This window comes from Anguilla anguilla, chromosome 12 (assembly GCF_013347855.1).
Source record: "Anguilla anguilla isolate fAngAng1 chromosome 12, fAngAng1.pri, whole genome shotgun sequence".
In the NCBI taxonomy this organism is placed as follows: domain Eukaryota; kingdom Metazoa; phylum Chordata; class Actinopteri; order Anguilliformes; family Anguillidae; genus Anguilla; species Anguilla anguilla.
This window is the reverse complement of record NC_049212.1, coordinates 33,393,501-33,412,982: the sequence shown is the minus strand read 5'-3', so window position 1 is coordinate 33,412,982 and position 19,482 is coordinate 33,393,501. Positions and strand designations below refer to the sequence as shown.

Below are 19,482 nucleotides of genomic sequence, written 5' to 3'. Positions count from 1 at the left end.
ATAAGCAGAATCTTCTCCAATGTTAAGTAAACGTTTTATATCAGCTGGACTAACAGCCTTAGGCATATGGTGTCCCCATGCAAAAATTAAAAGACATCTTAGAGAATAAAACCAAGACAGTTCATTTGAGCAGTAGGCCCACACCAAACTCGCAACAAAGGCGGGACAAGATTCTATTCAATGTTATAGTAGACTATGCCAGTTTTGATTTCAGCAAGATCCGAGGGTCCACATTTTCTGGGGTTCCAGGAGGGGGGAAATCTTTCAATTCCAAGGTCTTAGCACCCTCCAAGATCAGATAAGAACACGATATTTGTTGTTGTGGTTAAGCGTTAGGTGTATTTGTTTTAAATGACCGCACAAATGCCCAGTTGTTATTCCAGCCGTTTTATCATATTACCGACGATATTTACCTACTGCTGACTAGCTTGATCTTATGCGTCACACCCATTGTGATATGCAAGAGCACCAGGCAAGGCATTTGTTTCTTCTGTCTTCAGCACGAAATACACAACCCAGGTGCACAGTTCTGATAGGGCAGTTATGCATCTGGCTGCCCTGCAAGATTAGGAGAACCCCGGGGGCCCCCGAATGCCATAGGTGATGAAACTGTTGTACATTTGTGGGACAATAACCCAAGTGAATCATTTACACTGAAAGACGTGTTGATGAGTCTTATTTAAAGGCATGCAGTCTTCCCGGCCCTAGTCTTGTCGCCCGATAATAACACCGATAGCGAGAAACAGCAAGCAAAAAACAATTGAATGCAGATGACCTCTTTTCAGAAATTAGGATATGATTTTGTGTTCCGATGGCAACACAGTAGTAAGGGTTTCGGTTTCATTAACAGTAACCCTCCACGGGGAGAAAATTTCTTTATAAGTAACCACGAACAACGCCTTAGTCCCTCCAACGAAGATTGCGAAACGCCTGTCACCTGGACTGGGACAAGAATGAACCGAAAGACGTCCTTTTATTTATGTTTTTAACATATCGTTTGTCGCTGATAAAGTGTTATAGTTTGTTTCGTTCCTTGTTTTAAGACAGATTATAAACAATATTATACGATGGCTGCTCATTAGGCAAGTTGACTATAGGTAAGCCGCGTACAGGAGAGCCTACTTTCTTCCGGGTGCATACTTTCCCAAGTTGGGCAGTTATAGTTTGGGCAGGCTGTATGGAAAAATGAACGGGGACATCGAATTGCAGCACTTTCCAACGGAAACAGACGAGTCATTTGACAAGAATAATTTACAGAATGAACATGCTGTCAGGCACCAGGTAAGTCGTCTGTTTTCTTACGGCGATATTCCCTTTATTGCTCCTGCCTTGATATGGTTATGGTTAGTGCGAGTCTTCATTTATCCGCCAATTCTCATTTTTGAACGTCTTTTCCATACTGCAAAATTCACAAATGTGTCTCTTAATGTACAAGTTGCCTGTCTCCCGCCTCTAAAAAGCGTCGAGTGTTGCTTTCATTAATAGAGCTGAGTATGAATTACGCCTGCTATGTTTGGTGTCTTGCTAACCAGGTACGTAATTGGCCTACGTCGAACTTTAAAATATACATTAAATGATGCCTTTAAAAAACGGACAGTTCATATGCTGTATGATTCAACCTATTTATCAGTGTTTATGTAGATTTATAAAACAGTTCTGGTCTAAGGACTGAATTAATATGAAAGACAAATGTTGGCATATATAGATATATATGAGAAAAATCCCCACGTATCTATACATTTTTACCGTGGTGTTTCGTGAAATAGGACCTTCTAAAGTGTCATGCCCTCGAGGAACTCAATGGAATACAGTGTGGGAAGCCAGTTCTGTGTAGCAAGTACGGACAGGCTAGCGTAAAGTAATGGGGAGAATGAGCGCGGCGTGCTGTTGTCTCCGCACTGCGCGTAAAGTAGTGCCAGTAAGGTTAATCCGATCCACGTTCCTATTTATTTATTTATTTATTTATTTATTTATTTATTTATTGTAGAAATACGTAGTTTTCCTCATTATCCTGGCTTCAGTTGAAGACCTTGACCTGGACCAGAGATCAGCCTCCTCTCACAGGCGAAAAGACCTGCTCATGTCTGTACAAAACGAAGGCAGCAAACATTGCACTTTGTTTAATTTGGCTCCCACTGAGCAGGAAAGCACTGCACTACCGCGTAGCAGCTCCAGGCCAGATGATTTCATCTTAGAAGCGGTGTTGTGTTTGGTTTACCTTAAGAGCAACTCGGACACACGCAATTAAAGTCAAAACAAGAGTGGTGCTGGCTGAAGTTAAGGTCGGCAACACCACCCACTGGCAGGCATGTACATTTGCAGTCTCCCATTTTTACCTGTCCAGGTGTGTTTCTCCCTGTCCCATTGTCACCTGTCCAGGTGTGTTTCTACATGTCCCATTTTCACCTTCTCCACCTTCCTGCCTCCCAGGAAACAGCATGTGAGGACCAATCTTTTCATGATAAACCTGAAGCAACGGAAGAAAGTCACTTGCTGTCTGCAGAACAGGTGAGATGTTTTTTCACTGCCTGCAATTGGAGATGATCTGTGTTTTTTGGAACGTACACCTTTCTTCCCTCCCAGTGGTGAATATGAAACAGTGTAATCATATCCCTGACCTGGCCCTCGCAAACTTGCCACTAAAAATCATCCCCAGACTTAATTGGCTAAATAAATGTTCTCTCCCTCTCCACCTTTGCTAATGTGTGGTGAGCGTTCTGGCGCAAATTGGCTGCCGTGCATCACCCAGGTGGGTGCTACACATTGGTGGTGGGTGAGGTGAGTTCCCCTTCACTGTAAAGCACTTTGAGCATTTGGAAAAGTGCTATATAAATGTAATTAATAATAATAGTAACAGAAACTAAGCACAGCCATTGCCTTTCATTTTCTGCGTAATTAATGCCAAATCTTCAAGAGCTATCTCTTCAAGGAATACCCCCCGCCGTCTCCACATCCATTCATGTTCCCCTCTTTCACATCTTCCCCTGTCTACCCTATATTACTCCTTTCCCAAAAAACAATCTTTTCTCTACCTTCCCTTCCTCATGTTAACTCTGGTGATTAAGGTTCACCTATTGCCAGTTATGGCCCAGCCATTACACTCACATTAATCACTACTTGGGATGTTGGTGGTTTATGAATTCAGTCCTTTTCTTTATTTGCACCAATTGTAAGTTGTTCTGGATTACAATGTCAGCTAAATGCCTATGTAAAGTCTAGTGTTAAATGTAAATCTAATAAAAATCGAATGCAAATGTAAAGCTAATGAAATCTTTCAGTTGCATTTGCGCAGAAAGGTGATCTGTGGAGTAGTTCGTGTAAATGCTGTAAATATTACCCCAACACACTTCAGAATAGGAAGGTAACCCTGGTTTGGAGGCCAGAGATGTCTCCACTTTTTAATGGATCCAAGCTTGAGAGAACAGTTTGATCGACAGTACTAGACTTGAATATATGAATATCAGAGTTTGAATGGTGAAAAGTGATAATCTCTAGCACATCAATTCACAATAATTCATCCAGATATGCTATGGGTTTGGATGTATCTCTGGCTCCCCAGGACCAGGGTCACTTGCCACTGCTGTAGAAAAATCTACACCTGGGGTTCCCTACCCTGTTCCTGGAGCTCTACCGTCCTGTAGGTTTTTACTCCAACCCTAACAAAAGGAACTACTTTTTAAAGAACTAAAAGGTTCCTTCAGCCCATTGTTGTCTGCGTTTCCACCGCGGTCTAAAGTCCCGCGAAGATTAGGCAAATTAGCCCAATGACGTATGAAAAAGCGACGTTGTCGTCGGTCCATCTGTCCTATGATTTTTTCTGTAACCCCATACTACCACCGAAGTAGCCTACATTATTTTCTAATAACCGGGACAGCCCGGAGGGGTTTATTCCACTTATATACAACGGGTTACCAACAATGACTATATATGGTTACTTTTGTATTTATTGATTTTTATCGATTTAATCACCTGGAATTGAAATATTCTTCTGCAGCCGTTTGGGCATATTTTACCGTTGTCAAGCAAAACTGTCATTGGTAGTTGAACTTGGACCGTTGTTATGCAACAAATAGGATATAACAGGCCAATAGTCAGATTGTAACTGTTTTATATATCCTCTCAAACACATTCATTATGTTTTTATGTGAACATTCACTTTCATGTCTTGACATCCGAGGCGACAGAATGCATTCACATTTCAATATAACTGGCAACAACAGCAGAAAACATGCACACGTTGTAAACAATTTGCTGTTTGATTACTTTCTCATCGTCAATTCCATATAGGCTAATCGCAAAATGACAAGAATAGAACGAAAACTCGGACTTGCGTGAAAATTTAAATTAGCAGTGGTACAGCCACCGTTTGCTTTCCTTCGAAGTTACTGCTAGCCGAGCAGCGAAGTGTGCCCTCCAGATGCGAACCATGCACCATAAATTAGTCCATAGTCTTCCTGGTCTTTTTGTGGAATTGAAGAATGGCAGAGTAAAATTACGGCAGTCTGAAAAAGCTAAAGGGACGATTACTAGAATTAACCTGTTATTTTACCCTGACAAAAAGTGCGGAAGGTGATTTCCAGTTTGCTTTTACTGTATCACCAATGTGAATTACGCAGAACTACCGCATACCTCACATCTGTATCAAACGTTTTGAGTCAATTACAACGGGCTAACAAAGAAAATCCGGAAGAAAATATTCATCAACCGAATTAATCCGTTTGAATGTTTTGGTACGTAATATGCTGTCCCAGCATGAATGCTTAGCATTTTATAAAACGAATACTAAAGCAAGAAAAGAACAGAAGAGCACACGTTATAATTCCAAGACGTTGGCAGGCTATAACCAAAACTAGGCTACTGCGCCGGATAACATACAAGTTTGATTTGAAGTTATTATGAAAATAAATCGGTTTGCGGCTGCAGATTTTTAAACATGGCGGTTGAAATAAAACACTGCAAGTAGTCGACCAATCAGAAATTTTCAGCGCTTGCGCCCCACCCCAAAGGTTCCGGTACTTTTGGAAAGTACTACCCCCCGAGCAGGGACTTTTTTGGGGGTAAAATAAAGCCCCCGGAACTTAATTTAGACCCTAGTTCCTGCGGTCGAAACGCACTGAGTTCCTCAAAAGGTTCCTAGTTCCGGGGTAAAGTTCCTGCGTTGGAAACGCGGCTATGGCGCACCTCATTCAACTGCTAGAGATCTCATTGAGCTGCTGATTTGTATAATCAGGTGTGGCAAATTAGGGTTCAAATGAAAACCAACAGGACGGTAGATCTCCAGGAACAGGGTTGGGAACCACGGATCAATGATGTGGGTCCAGTTTCTTTCTTCTTTTTCATGTTTCTTAAAAACTTGTTTAAGGGGGTGCGCTCAGAGAACAGCCAGCAGCCCTCTCTTAAGTCGCAAACTTCCTGTTGTGTTTGAAAGTCACTGAAAAAAAACAACAGGAAGACGCTCAGACATATCAGAAACGATGCCTTCGGGCGAGTGATGGGAGAATGAGGGTTCATGAACCTGCGTTATGGGTGAAGCTCCTCCAAGCTGTCAGTCACGTAGTTGTTTAAACCAATTAAAAGGCATTGCACTCAACAGAAAAAAATAAAACAGTTAATGGTTCAAATCAGTGAGTTACTGATCGCATATTATAACACTTCAAAATAACCCATTTTGGTGTGATGATTCCTCATTCTCTCCTCGGTGCTTCCGTTACATTCTCTGGTACATTAGGATCTCAGGCCCAGCTCAAGACAGGGTTAAACACATATTATGTTTCTCAACTACCAATCAAACAGGGAGTAGCATTATTTGAGATCCTTGTCTTGGGTTAATTTGCGTTATTACGCCTCAAAGAATAGACTTGGAGTGTCTGGGGTCTGAGTCTTGCTTAGGTCCTGTCAGAGCCTAAGGCTTGTAAGAGGTGGCCTGTAGGCAGTGCTGTGATCATTATGGATCATCATACTGAAGCACCAGAAGCCACAGGAGTTGAGGGCGCACATTGTGAAAATTCTGGGGTTGGCATCGGTACCTGACATTTGGCTAGCCATATGCCAATGCAAATGAGTCCCTGTTTTGACATTGTAGCACGAATGCAAACTGCAGCCAGTTCCCTGCGTTCATAGAAGAAGCAGTTTTGGGCATTCCCAGTATCCATTGCCAAACAGATGCCAAACAGGAAATGATACAATCGGCCTCCACTCTCGCCCATTGAAAATAGCAGCGTCCCGTCGTCCTTTTATATGTACAGTCCACGGGAACAGCTCACCAGGTCATGTGATAGAGCGAGAGACCCACTGAGTGCTCAAGCCCAGGCCTGGAACAGTAACAGTGCAGCATGCACTGAGGGACCCGTTCTCCTCGTTATATATTTTAATGTTGTCATGTGTGTGCTCAGAATAATGGGGTGCACGGAATCCAGAGGGGAGGGACAGGAAAAAGAAGTTTTGTCATCGACGTCACTCTGGAGAAGAAGAACCAGCCCACTGAACCGGTAAAGAGGGGCCTAACTCTGGAGGGGGGGCAGGAGGATTTTTCTTTTAGAAACCGGTAGTCTTGGGTCTGTACAATTGACTCAGTTTTTGTGTGTCTTTGTACTTAGCATTCATAAACTTGTTTCTAATGAGAACTCTTAAAAACTATTATTATTAGCCTGTGACAGAATGTAGAGGAGCCCATTTTGAGCAGACAGGGCTCTATAATCTTGACTGTACCTCAGAAAATTTTGCTGCTTACAAGAGTCTTTTCATTACCTCTTGAGAAATAAATCAGATTCTTGTGTTGGGATTACTGTACTCTGAACTGTTTCTCCCAAACCCCCCTCAGGAGAAGTGAAGAGCAAGGGCATAGATCAATCCTAGACAAATCATAGACAATTTGAGAAGAACAGGAGAAACATGAGAAAAGCAGGAGTTCTCATTGATTTGATTCTGTGCTGATAATGTTTTTCTCATGGGTTTCTTGCAGTTATTTTATTCAATTCAGAAAAATAAAAGTGAGAAGTGAGAGTAAATGAAGAACATTGTGAGAGGTAGTGAGACAAGTGAAGGGTCATTCACAGGAGCGGAATTTGAGAAGCATTGTCAAAATCTCACATTGGTGTTGAATGGCGCTCATTTCAGTCTAGGACAGGGAGTCCGATCCTATCTGAAAAGGGCCGGTGTGGGTTTTTGTTTTAGCCCAGCACTACGACACCTGATTCTACTTATCAAGGTCTTGATTGAAATCTACAATTGGTTAAACAATTAAATCAGGTGTCGCAGTGCTGGGCTAAAACAAAAACCTTGCGCCCACACCAGCCCTTTTTGGATAAGGTTGCACACCCCTGGTCTGGGAGAAGTAAACGGGATTAAGAAGAGCAGTAGTGACCAACCCTGTTCCTGGACATCTACCGTCCTGTAGGTTTTCAATTAAACCCTAATTTGGCACACCTGATTATACTCATTAGCAGCTCAACGAGATCTTCAGCTGTTTAATGAGGTGCGCTTTGTTAGGGTTGGAGTGAGAAGCAGGGTCGGTTACCTCTGGTGAAGAGATCTTATTTGTTATTTTCTTTCCCTCTGGACAGGAACCCGTGACCCCGGTTCCGGAGAGAAACAGCGTCTCAGCCCCAGCCCTCCAGGCCACCGTACGTACTTTTTGTTGTTGCTCAGCACTTAATTGACCAATTAAAGCAGCTGATTACACGGTTAATTCACCAAAGAATGCGCCTGGTACTGATGTTAAGGTGAAACGTGTTCGCAGTGATTGCGGTGTTACTCACAAAAGCCAGCTCCACACTGTCGTGTGTAATTTATCGCCTGTATCAAGGTAGCTGTTGGGGCAATCAGCAAAATAATTACATGATTGCATACCAGTTAAGTCATTTATGTCTTATGCATTCTCCTCAGTGCTCATTAATAACCCACCTAAAAATAGTGGCTTTGATTGGTGGTTCATCTATAATTAGCAAGCGTGTACACCTGTGGTGATACTGCAGAGTTGGGTATATGAGACCGACATCAGCCTGCAACGCTGTCTCTTGTGTTATCTGACTCCTGCGCCGCTCTAAAGAGTCTGGAATAGTTCCACTTGGAGCCTTGAGTCGATATCCTGTGCGGGCCAAATATTGTATAGACTATACATGATTGGGGCTGAGTGTCTGTTTTGTGTGGATTCTGGCACATATGGGCATCGAAGGAAATGAACTAGCAGATAAATTTGAAAAACAGGCAAGTAGAAGGGCACAAGTGGACATCAAAATAGACTATGGAAAGGAAGAGATAAAGAGTATAGTTAAAAATGAAACTAGAAAAAGTGTGGGAAAGGCAATGGGATGAGGGGAGGACAGGATGGCAATTTTACAGCATATAAAAGGGAGTGAACTGGAAAGGTGTGAGTAGAAGGGAGGTATTATTACTATAATGAGATTTGGATGCACAGGATTAAACAGCACGCTACATTTAATCGAACAAACATCAGTGGAAGATGTAACCATTGTAATATACAAGAAACTATCGAATACGTTCTGGTTAATTGTCCGAAATATAATAAAGACAGAAAACAACAGAATCATATCGTTGTGATTCTCCAAAAAAGCTCACAGGATCGTTGTTTTAAGTACTTGTTTCACTTCCTAAAAAAATATTGGCCTTTTCTACAAAATCTGAACACAACACTTTCAATAATTAGATGTAGAATGCAATAAATGACCCAACCCACAGTCCAGTTCAGAACATTGTGGTAATGCACCAAAACGCTGTTTGCCAACCACTATAAAACTTAAGAACAATGCTGTTTCAATGATATGCTGAAACGGGTTAATCTTTTAGCCTTATCATGGAACCCAGAGAGTCCAGCTCCTTCCTGAATGTAGTTAGGGATACTTTAGATCTGTGAACCTTGGTTTTTAAGGGTTGAAATGGAAAAATCTATTTATATTTAAAACGTACATTACTTTGTGCCCTGTGATATATTGGCGGCCTGTCCAGGGTGTATTCCTGCCTCTCGCCCAATGTATGCTGGGATAGGCTCCAGCACCCCCTGTGACCCTGCCCCAGGATAAGCGGGTATAGATAATGGATGGATGGACTTGTATTACTTTTTTCTTTCTCCCATGAGTTAAATACTCTTTATGGCCTGCCTGAAAAGAGAGAACCTGTTTGGTAGTTCTTCCCTATTTAGCTTGTACCCCTGTAGTGATTGGTGTACCACACTGTTTTTGCTGATGAAGGCAGTTTGCTGAAACTTTGAATTTTTTTGCCTCATTTACACTGAAAACAGTGTGGGTCTTCCCTCAGTATCATTACTGAATTATTTTTATTTGTGCATCTGTTTTGAACTCAAAGGGCTGTTGGAAGATTGCAGTCAGTTAAATTTTCAATGTATATTAGATTTTTTATTTGCTGTCGCAAGTTAAGCACTTGTTAATTTCACTGAATTCAGTCTTCACTAATGTTTTTGTCTTATCTTTGCTAAAAAAATAGTGTTTTGTAATTGTAATTACTGAGTTCTTAGAGCTAAGCAGCTCTGTTTTTAATCCAAAGAGCTGAAATATTGTGATTAAACTTTTTATTTTTAATTTATTTTTTTCCTGTGTTCCTCTATTCCCTACCTGGAAGTGGAGGCTCTCACGTGTAATCATTCTCTAATTGGCTTTTACCCCTGTGGTGATGCTGTATAGTTGGGTATATAGGATCGTCATACAAGAAAATTTCACTGAATGTTGAAATGTTTTTTTTTAATCTCTTAGCTTCATCTTAACTTAAACCTAACTGAAACCACTGAGTGATAAAACTCCCTGGAAGTTGCTAGTGAATTCTTTAAAGTTGCCTGTCTATGTTTTGAACCCACTCATTTCTTTTTGTCCTAGTGTCAACAAGTTAAATGCATTTTATGTACCTGTGTGAGACAAACTGTCGATCTATTCCTATAACTCTAGAACTATTGCATTATTGCAACTGCCATGGGCAATGCATTTTAAAGTGTGCAGTTTGCTGCACTCATATCACCATTGTTTCCTTTCGTTTTTAAAAATGTCATCTTTATTTTCCATTTAGGTTGCCTTGCATGCTTCCTATCACACCACTTATGTTACATTGTGGTTTCACACCTTGCCTTTCAGCTTTGAACGCACGTCAGGCCGCACACGTAGATAACCACTGAGCCGTGTATGCAGGTGGAAGGTTTGCAGGCATGAGAAGTTTCAGCATCATCTGAAAAGAAAGCTTCGGTGTGAGCTGATGTGCTATGCTACTACAATGAACGCCTCCCAACCGTTATAGTAGCCATATGTGCGGAGATCGCGCTGCTTCCACCTCTGTAAAGTCAGATTCGCACAATTTTCCCTGACATAATTCCAAGCAGTTGGCTACAGTTATCTCACCTCACTTGTTGGGGATTTAAAGGCGAACCTTTGCCATCCAGGATAAAAATGAAGGTTACTCTAGGTGCAATCCTTGACCTGTTGCAGGCTCCTGTCTGGCTGATGTCGCCTGAACCTGCTCAGAGTCTGCAGTATCTGCACACAGTTTTTGTTACCATACCAGGGTTGGGGTGGGTTCAGGTTAATGACCGTAAGCCTGTTCGTCAGGTTATTGCAACAGTAGCTCCTCCCAACCAAGCAACAGGCCCAGCCGGTGAGGCAGCCTGTGGAGTGTAGACACCCCAAACACTTCCTGCCCAGGTGCTTTCTAAAGAAAGTGGCAGGAAACTGTTTTGTTTTTTTTGTTTTTTTATAGAAGGGGGTCTTTTGCTTTCAAACAGCTACATAGTAGTTAGTACTGTCGCCTCACAGCAAGAAGGTCGTGGGTTTGAATCTCGGCTTGGGGCCTTTCTGTGCAGAGTTTGCATGTTCTCCCCGTGTTCGTGTGAGTTTACTCCGGGTACTCCGGTTTCCTCCCACACTCAAAGACATGCATGTTAGGTGCACTCCTGCAGTTGCCCTTGACCAAGGCACTGGCCTCAGAACTGGAGTTGGTCCTTGGGCGCTACACTGTGGCTGCCCACTTCTAGGTAACTAAGGATGGGTCAAATGCAGAGGACAAATTACCCCACAGGGTTCAATAAAGTATATCTTCTTCTTCTTCTTCTTCTTTGTGTCACTGTAAGATACAAGGTTTGGAAATAACTTTGTAGACCTAGATGGTTAGCGACTGTCAAGTCTTTTCACTGGTCAAGCAAAGCTGAAAAATCCCCAGTGTGATCTTCAGCAGAGGTTAAGTATGGCCATTTCATGATCCCCACCTCTGCTTTGACCACCAACCTTTTCACTGCATTTTTCTACGCTCTTTGCCCAGATGGGCAGGGGTGTTTGGAATTGCAGAACTCCTGAGGTCTATTAACGTTTGCCCAGTGCCAATGTTGGATTTTTATTTGCCCAGAAACACTATCACACTGATGCAATTTTTATTTGCCCAGACACACCATGAGGCAGCCATGTTGCTGATGCAATTTGTCAACACACGTGCAAGAAACCTGGCTGTCCTTCAGCAGCTGTGGAAGGTTCAATGACCCGGCTCACCACCCAGAATAAGCTCATTTCAGTTTCTATAAGCATATAGTTCATTTGTATGTAATGATCTAATTCAGTGCTAAATGATCAGTTTTGTTGCCTGGAAAGATGTTTAAACATTGCTAAACTTAGTGCAGGATGTTATTTATGCACTTATATTATCAATGGTTTTTTGAACCCAATAACCTGTGCATTGAGGTAAACTATAATGTAAATATAATCCAAATAAATAATTCTAATGGTGCTCTCTGAGATATGTTTGCCCATTACTTGGCTAGTTTTAAAGGGTACCACTCCTTGCAGTAAATTATTTCTTTCTTCATAACTATTATACTATGTAGCTCTAACTATCAATATATACTATAATACATCACATTATATGTAACACAGCTCCTTGGCATGCTTTTATTAGTTTGATATATATATATATATATATATACTGTTTCTAGTGAAACACTTTGCCAGCATCTCACCTCTCCTGGCACTAAATTAGTCTGTGCCCCTGGTTGATGTCCCTCCAAAGTACACGAGAAACATAAGATTGTTTATTTTTAACGTGCCAATGCATTTTGAAATAACGTGCATCATACATATGAATGACCTTATTCATGACCCTATTCATATAATAATGATGAGGCATTATGCATTTTGAGTGCATTCATGTCAATTGTTGTACAGTATGCAGGCTCTGTCAAGTATGCCTGATAAGGTAAATTCATATTGGACAATTACATGTATCCCTTTTCTTGGAATACAGGCAAGTTTCTGTGCTTTTCATATAAATGTTGGCCAGAAAGTACCTGTGTGTCCTGCAGGATATTATGCTTGTTTAGCCCTTTGAAGAGTAAGTCTTTGGAATGTTATTTTTTTTTCTTCTAAATTATAAATCTGTGTTCTAGAACTCCATTGCTTTCAGTTAGCAGTAGTTATTTGGTACATCAGCATTAGAATGTTCAGTTAAGAACGTGCTAATCACACGTTTATGATCTCACGCCTTAAAGTGTTAGGGTTAGGTAAGTGAGTTTGTATATGATTAACTGTATCATTTAGCATCTTCTTTCAGTCTTTGTCTCCTTTGTTACTGTTAATTATGCCCTGATCTAAAACAGGAAACTGCCTTGCGCATACTTGCACCTGATTGGCTGGTCTCTGAATGCCCAGTCTTCTAGAATTGTCAAGAATGTCCTGCTTAAAACTAGCAGCAATAATGTTTTATATTTGTTATTGTAATCTGTGCTGCTTCATAAATCATGCACCTGAGATCACATGGCTTTCTGCTATTCATTAACGAATTAGTCTACACTATATAATCTGTACACGCTAATGTCTAGACTTTTATTTAAGGGCATAAGATTAGGGCTATTATAAACACCTGCTTTATTGCTATTGTGACCTTCTGTGTATTGATATGTGACTATAAATGACTCAGAACGATAGGAGCTAGAGAACGTTTCAACGCTAATGTTCAGATTCATGCCATTGTCACGCAGGAATGTTGTAACCCACCATTATCATTGAGATAAGATGGAGCGCTACAGTTCATGTGCAGTTCACAGCTAAAAGCTGGATCTAGTTTGTTTAAAGTGGTATCGCTGAGTTAAAGGTTGTTATCCTAAATGATTTGGATTTCACGGCCCTCAATTGTCATACTTACAGTGTTTTTTCTCCATAATGTTATTTTTTAAATCTGATTTACAATACGCTTTTATGTTAAAACCTCATAAAACCTTACACAACAGCTTTTTATTTGAAGTCTTGAAGGCTTCTTTTATACAGCTGTACCACAGAGTGTCCTACCATCTTCTGATGATTATATTGAACATTTGAAGAGTAGGTTTTTTTGGAATGTTTTTTCAAAATTCTAAGTTAGTGTTTTAGAACCCCATTGGTTTTAAATTTCTAGTAGTGGTTGTTACTTCAGCATTAAAATGTTCAGTTAAGAACGTTCTAATCACATGCAGTGTTTTTTGATCTTTCATGTTAAAGTGATAGCAAGCAGACCAGGGTCACATACATATTGGAAACACTTCAACACTTTTAGTGGCTGTACAATTAAAAGACACTTTGAACTAGTGGTGAGAATGTTCTCTGAAACTGCACTAACAGAAGTGTATTACTGGTCATATAAAAGAAGAACATTTTTTTTTATTAGCTGCGACCGCAGCTCTATAGCTCCGTCTGTCGGTCAGTTGGTTGGTCAGTTGGTCGGTTGGTCCACAAAAGTGTCCCACCCCATAGCGGCCACAGTTTTCGCCCCAGGAGGCTGAAATTTGGCATGGAGGTTGGTCATGACCGAAGGTAGAGCTGAGTAACTTTCAGGCCGATTGACCTGAGGGGGCGTGGTGATGGGCGTGGCCTATCACAAAAAGGCGCATAACTCCCGAATGGATTCACAGATTTGCACAAGATTTTGTGGAAAGGTTGGTCATGAGCCAAAGAAGAGGTCACGTGTTTGTGTGAGGGTGTGTGCGTGGATGCATGCACGCGTGGATGCATGCGCGTGTGCGGTCGCAGCTATTGCGGATTTGCGCTTGTTTCTGAATGTTGGTTAAAATAGCTGTTCCTTTTTACAAAAAAAAAAAAAACACGAGTGACCTGCAGGAATTTCACTGGCCTCTGAAGGGTTGCAGTATTTTCGTTGCAGGCATCGACGCGCGTCTGTTAACGGGACTAGACTACAGCGGTTCTGTTTCCCAGCATTCAGGTCTGAGGGGAAAACCGGTCGCTGATTTGGTTTACGGAGAAGCACCTGTTATTTCAGCCCGGCTCTTTTTTGCATATTAACAAAAAAGGTCACGGCATCTCCTACGAGAGAACCGGACTGACCACATTCTCCCGCATATTCAAATGGACCCCATCATGCCCTCGTCTACCTCTATTGTTCTCAGAAGTGCCCATCTCCACTTTGTTACCTTTGATGTGTGTATCCTCAGTGGAACATCCTTTCGCCAGTTATTTTTTTTTTTTTTTTTTTTTTTTTTTTTTTTTTTTTTTTTTTTTTAACCTGTTACTGCTACTGGAAGAGCCCTTCTGTACTATGCCATTCTGTCACTACCAATCCAATGGAGCAGTTGATCTCAAATATGGTATGTGCTCTTCTCTCCAACAATATCTGCATAGGGTTTCTTCTCTGTTTTATGTATATTTATACGGTTGTTATACATTTTCTCTTTTGATGTTGAACATTTTTAGAATTGTTGGCTACAATTATTGGCTAATTAAGTTATGAGTGGGATGAGCGAATCTATCTCATCTTGAACTCTGCTCTGTAGATTTGTCGTTTTCAGACTACAGCAACTGCAAGGCTTCTCTGTGACATCAATGTTTTCTGTATATTTACATGATTTTTATTTATTTATTTATTTATTTATTTATTTATTTATTTATCGAGAAATTTAACATTTTTTACATTTTGTGGGTAAAAAAAATTGCATGACTTTTATTAAACGAGTTAAGTGTTAGATGAGCATATCCAGCCTGTCTTTATCTGTAAACTGTAGATTTGCTGTGATTTTCATACTACAGCAACTCTGTAGTATGAGCCTGGTCTCAGCCTGGTCTGCTGTAGGTCTGTACCGGTCTCAACTGTGTCCTTTGTGCATTAGGCAGATGCTTATATCTCCAGTTACTTACACCTTACGTTTTATGCAGAGTCAGTTTTTACAGCTGGGTTTATGTGCTAAATCAGCTCAGCAATTGTGGTGCCGCCCTTGGGAAGTAAGCCTGAAACCTCTTGCTAACAAGAGCGGGGGATATTTCATGATTACAAGGTTGTTGGATAACTACGCTGAGTAAAACCCGGAACAGCTCCTCTTTCTTCTGTCCATGTTCCAGATTTGGGAGGGTTCTGGGGTTTTACGGTTATCCAGCTAATTCAGCGATCCTGCTTCGTGAAACTGGGCCCAGCTCACCACTGTGCTACTGCACCTGCCCCCCCCCCCCCCCACCCGTGTGTGTGTCGCACCCTGAGGAGTGCCTGTCCTAAAACCGTGTGGTCTTCCTCATAGGCGGAGTCCGAAAATGCTACGGGTGGAAAAGGCCTGCTCGGGCGCCTGAATCGGAAGGTCGTGTGGCGGCTCAGACTGTGGATGATCATCGCCCTCATCCTCCTCGTGGTCGCCATCCTGGCTATTGTGCTGGGTCTGGTCCTCTGGGAAGGTAACGGGGAGATCCTGTGACTGCTGGACGTTTAGCTTTTGAATGCTTTTGACGCCTCTGCTCCTTCAGGAAAGAGCCAAACGGCACACAGTGCAGCGGCGCTTTCTCGCTCGGCGTTCAGCGGGACCTTTAAAACGGTCTTCACAGCGTGACAGTGTCTTGCGGAAGAGTCTGTGGGCAACCTGCTGAAACCTCATTTCGTCAAAGCATAACTTACTAGTACTTGCGAAACTATTTTCGCGCCCTGTTTTGTGAAATAGTGTCGCTCTGTGGTGTCGGATTCACACAAGTGGGCATTGCATTGAAGAAATGTGTGAAATTTTGGTGATGGGGGGGAGGGGTGCTATTCAGATTGTTGACGGGCGGCTGCTGTTTAGATTGTTGACGAAGGGGAATGGTTGTAATTCTTGGGAAACACAGCCTGAAAGCATATACTGTACAACAAATGTAAATGATTACCTGAAAGTAGGAGATAAAAAAAACATCCAATATGAGAAAATATAGCCCAAATTATGACTACCCGCCCAAAGCCATTTTTTCCCAGCACAATAACATAAAAAAGAAAAGTAGCCCAACTGGGCAGGAATCCACTCACTCTGACAACACTGGTAATATATTAGTCAGGCTTGTTCTATGTCAGTGGGGGGTCACGTAGGGGTGTAGTTCCATGTACCTCTTCACTAGAAGCGAACTTCCTCTGAAATTTACTAGGTATTATGATTATTATTTGCCATAGTGATATTATTCATTGTTCCTGTTTCACAGTACTGTATGAGGATGAGGATGACAAGTTTGACCGCAAGTCATTTGTGGTTCCGCTGTTCTACAACGGCTCCCTCAGGCTGGTCAGCCAGGACGTCCCGGCAGACCTGCTCACGTCCAACCAGAGCCGGGCCCTCATAGAGAAGGAGGTCTGTGCCATTATTTTTTCCTACTTCGTGATATTTCCCTACCCTAGCAAAACGTGATGTGTGTGTGGGTTTCGGAATTGCTACCGTGTCACATTTTGTTACCTTACCTGCATTTTGCTTCTTAGAGACCCCTCAAACTAGGTGGCATGATATGTTCACCTCATAGTTATTATTACATTTTGCTTCTCTGAGACACAGGCCAAAAATCCAGCGAGTTAAGACTCAGTTTTGTCAAAGAAAAGAGCAATTAACCTTCAGGTATAAGAACATGTCAGTAAGGTAAATGTAGTTACTGTGTCTGTTAATAGAAAAATAACATTGTATGATAATACTTCTAAAAAAAAAGGGGTCTCATCACTGTGGGTTGTGGGAAATATACTGTATATCCTTTGGGAGGTTTCCACATAAACAGGAAAGTTAAATTTCACAGTAAGCCATTCTCCTGTGTGGAATCTCCCACATCTAGAGGAGTGTTTGACCACTGTCTGACTAAGTGGGCCTAACGTGGGACAAGTCATGTAAAAGGTCTGTGTGTTTGCAGTGGGCCAGGGAGGGTGTACTTGGTGTAAGACTGGCGACTCACTGTTAAAAACCTCAGCCTCTAGTTTGCTCTCTTCTCTACTCCCGAACCCTAGCTCTACAGCCTCTACAACTGCTCCCCCGCTCTCGGACGCTACTTCTCCGGCGTGGGCTTGACCACCGTCAGGTGAGAGCCGCGCCCACCTGGACACCCAGCCTCTCATTCCACAACACAGAGTCCGACCCTAGGGTTTTGGTGAGACTAACACTACACAGCCAAAAGTATGTGGACACCTGACATCCAAAATCTCATCCAAAAGTATGGGCATTAATATGGAGTTTGTCTACCCTTTGCTGCTGTAACAACCTCCACTCTTCTGGGAAGGCTTTATACTAGATATTGGAGCATTGCTGCAGGCATTTGCTTCTATTCAGACAGAAGAGCATTAGTGAGGTTGGGCAGTGATTGGGGCGATTAGGCCCGGCTCGCAGCTGGCTTTCCAATCGATCCCAAAGGTGTTAGATGGGGTTGAGGTTAGTTTTTTCTGTGCTTTTTTAACACAGTTCAATGACGAGTTCAGTGTGAAGGAGAATAATATTTACTGTAGTTTGGTCAAGCACTAAAGCCCAACGTTGCCGCAGAGCTTTTCTCAATGGAATGAGCTTATTGATCACTAAAATAAACTTTCTGTACGATGCTTGTGAAGAAAAAAAAAACAAACTTTTATTTGTAAATGTACTTTTTTTGGCTGGACCGCAACAGCGGGGCCAGCCCTACAAACGCAAATGTCTGTGACTGAGTGAGTGACTCAGTGAGTGATGAAGTTACACCATTGGTTGGCCGGATCACGTGTGTTAGGTCCAGCCATATACTAGGTTTTAACCTGGTCTTGTTTTCAAACCACAATGGAGTGAGATTCATAATAACCAAAATCAACTTTGCATTGATGCTTGTGAAGAAAAATAAACAGCCTTTTATTTGTGAATTTACATGACTTGTAAACCCAAGTTAAGGCCGAATTTTAATCAAATCCAGGTCTAAGTATTTTATTTGACTGCTTGTGACTACTGTGTGTAGAGTGCAGGCCTTGCTTTTAGTGTCAATCACTCCATCCTATGTTTGGAGAGGGTAAGTGGATGTAAGTTGTCTGAGGGGTAAACTGATGTCCCACCCTTAGGAATGGCAGTGTCACGGCCAACTACTGGCTGAAGTTCCTGATGCCCGAGGAACACAAGCAGCTGCTACGCTACACCCTGAGCCGTGAGATGGTGTACAACGTGCTCCGTCAGCACCTCTACGACCAGGAGCCTGGTACCGGACCGTTGCTTTACATCGACCCTGCCGCCATCCACATGGAGGGTAAGGTGCTTGGGTTGAGTGAAAGTTTAAAAACTGCACCCTTCTAATGACAAACTACTGACATAAGCAGCTGTACCACCCTGTACCCTTTTCATGTTAAGCTGCTGAAGCTAAGCAGCTATACCACCCTGTATTCTTCTCATGGCTAACAGCTGAAGCTAAACAGCCATACCGCCCTGAACTCTTCTCGTGTTAATGTTGTGTTATTATAGTTTCAGCAAGACCTATTTTTTTATATTGTATATCAGTGGTAACCATGACTAAAAATGGGTCTTTCAGTATTTCGCTGGGTGTTGTATTACCCTGACCTTTGACTTTATGGTGTGCCACTGCAGGTGGGAATGGGACATTAATCAGTAACTGAAACCTGGCACAGGTGGGTACACCTTCCATTATTACATCAGTGTAAACTTTGATATTCACCTGATGTGGGAAATCAGTTTTTCTGTCTGCCTGACAATAACTGCGTTCCAGTTCAAACAAATTCACGCCAGGAGACAGTAGGGTAGAGAGCTAGACTGGAGGGCACTTCTGTCAGGAGCCTGTCAAAATTTTTTGAAGAACTTTGATTATTGTGTGCGTGTTGAAGTTTGCACCTCAAACCTCCAGACTTTAATTTCAGCTTAATTTTCCACTCTCCCAGTGAAACTCCTCGCTGTCAGGTGAAAAGAAGCCACTGGTGACTTCACGTGTATCGGAGGAGGCATGTGGCAGTCTACACCCTCCCCAGACCGAGAGAGGATAGCGCATCGACCAGGACTGTGGCTGGTCCACACAGGGAATTGGTATAACGACTAAATTTGGGAGAAAATGGCTTGAGAAGCTGGAGAAGACAAGAAAGACCCTGCCCAGCTTTCACAACCTCATCCTGAGATCACTAAGACCATTTAACCCACTCAAGGACGAGTTTGTGCCCGAGGAGGGGGGCAGTGGTGTCGCTGTCGTCTCCCAGAATGCCATGGTGTGAGTCACACGTGCCAACACCATATTCTGTATTTATCTGAACCTTCCGAATTGGTGGAACATTCCAGATTTATCTACCAACTCC

General features: G+C 42.2%; 1 protein-coding gene across 3 annotated transcripts; it reads left to right on the top strand.

Annotated features, from left to right (window-relative positions):
* The first annotated feature begins 489 nt into the window (after positions 1 to 489).
* LOC118210410 (TPA-induced transmembrane protein) lies at positions 490 to 19,134 on the top strand. 3 transcript variants are annotated; one of them, XM_035386565.1, is made up of 10 exons: positions 493 to 1,281; positions 2,380 to 2,508; positions 6,393 to 6,488; positions 7,563 to 7,622; positions 15,494 to 15,644; positions 16,410 to 16,555; positions 17,191 to 17,261; positions 18,253 to 18,434; positions 18,770 to 18,810; positions 19,078 to 19,134. In XM_035386565.1, exons 1-9 carry the CDS (start codon positions 1,186 to 1,188, stop codon positions 18,796 to 18,798), a joined length of 960 nt encoding a protein of 319 aa, XP_035242456.1. In that variant the 5' UTR covers positions 493 to 1,185; the 3' UTR covers positions 18,799 to 18,810; positions 19,078 to 19,134. The 3 variants fall into 3 exon arrangements, with proteins under 3 accessions (XP_035242458.1, XP_035242456.1, XP_035242457.1); XM_035386566.1 differs by having other exon boundaries at positions 499 to 1,281; positions 2,431 to 2,508; XM_035386567.1 differs by lacking the exon at positions 6,393 to 6,488 and having other exon boundaries at positions 490 to 1,281.
* Positions 19,135 to 19,482: the final 348 nt, after the last annotated feature.

Coding starts and splice junctions, on each gene's coding strand:
- LOC118210410 (XM_035386565.1), top strand. CDS start 1,186: ATGAACGGGGACATCGAATTGCAGCACTTTCCAACGGAAACAGACGAG. Junction 1,282..2,379: donor AACATGCTGTCAGGCACCAG/GTAAGTCGTCTG, acceptor TCACCTGTCCAG/GTGTGTTTCTACATGTCCCA. Junction 6,489..7,562: donor AGAACCAGCCCACTGAACCG/GTAAAGAGGGGC, acceptor CCCTCTGGACAG/GAACCCGTGACCCCGGTTCC.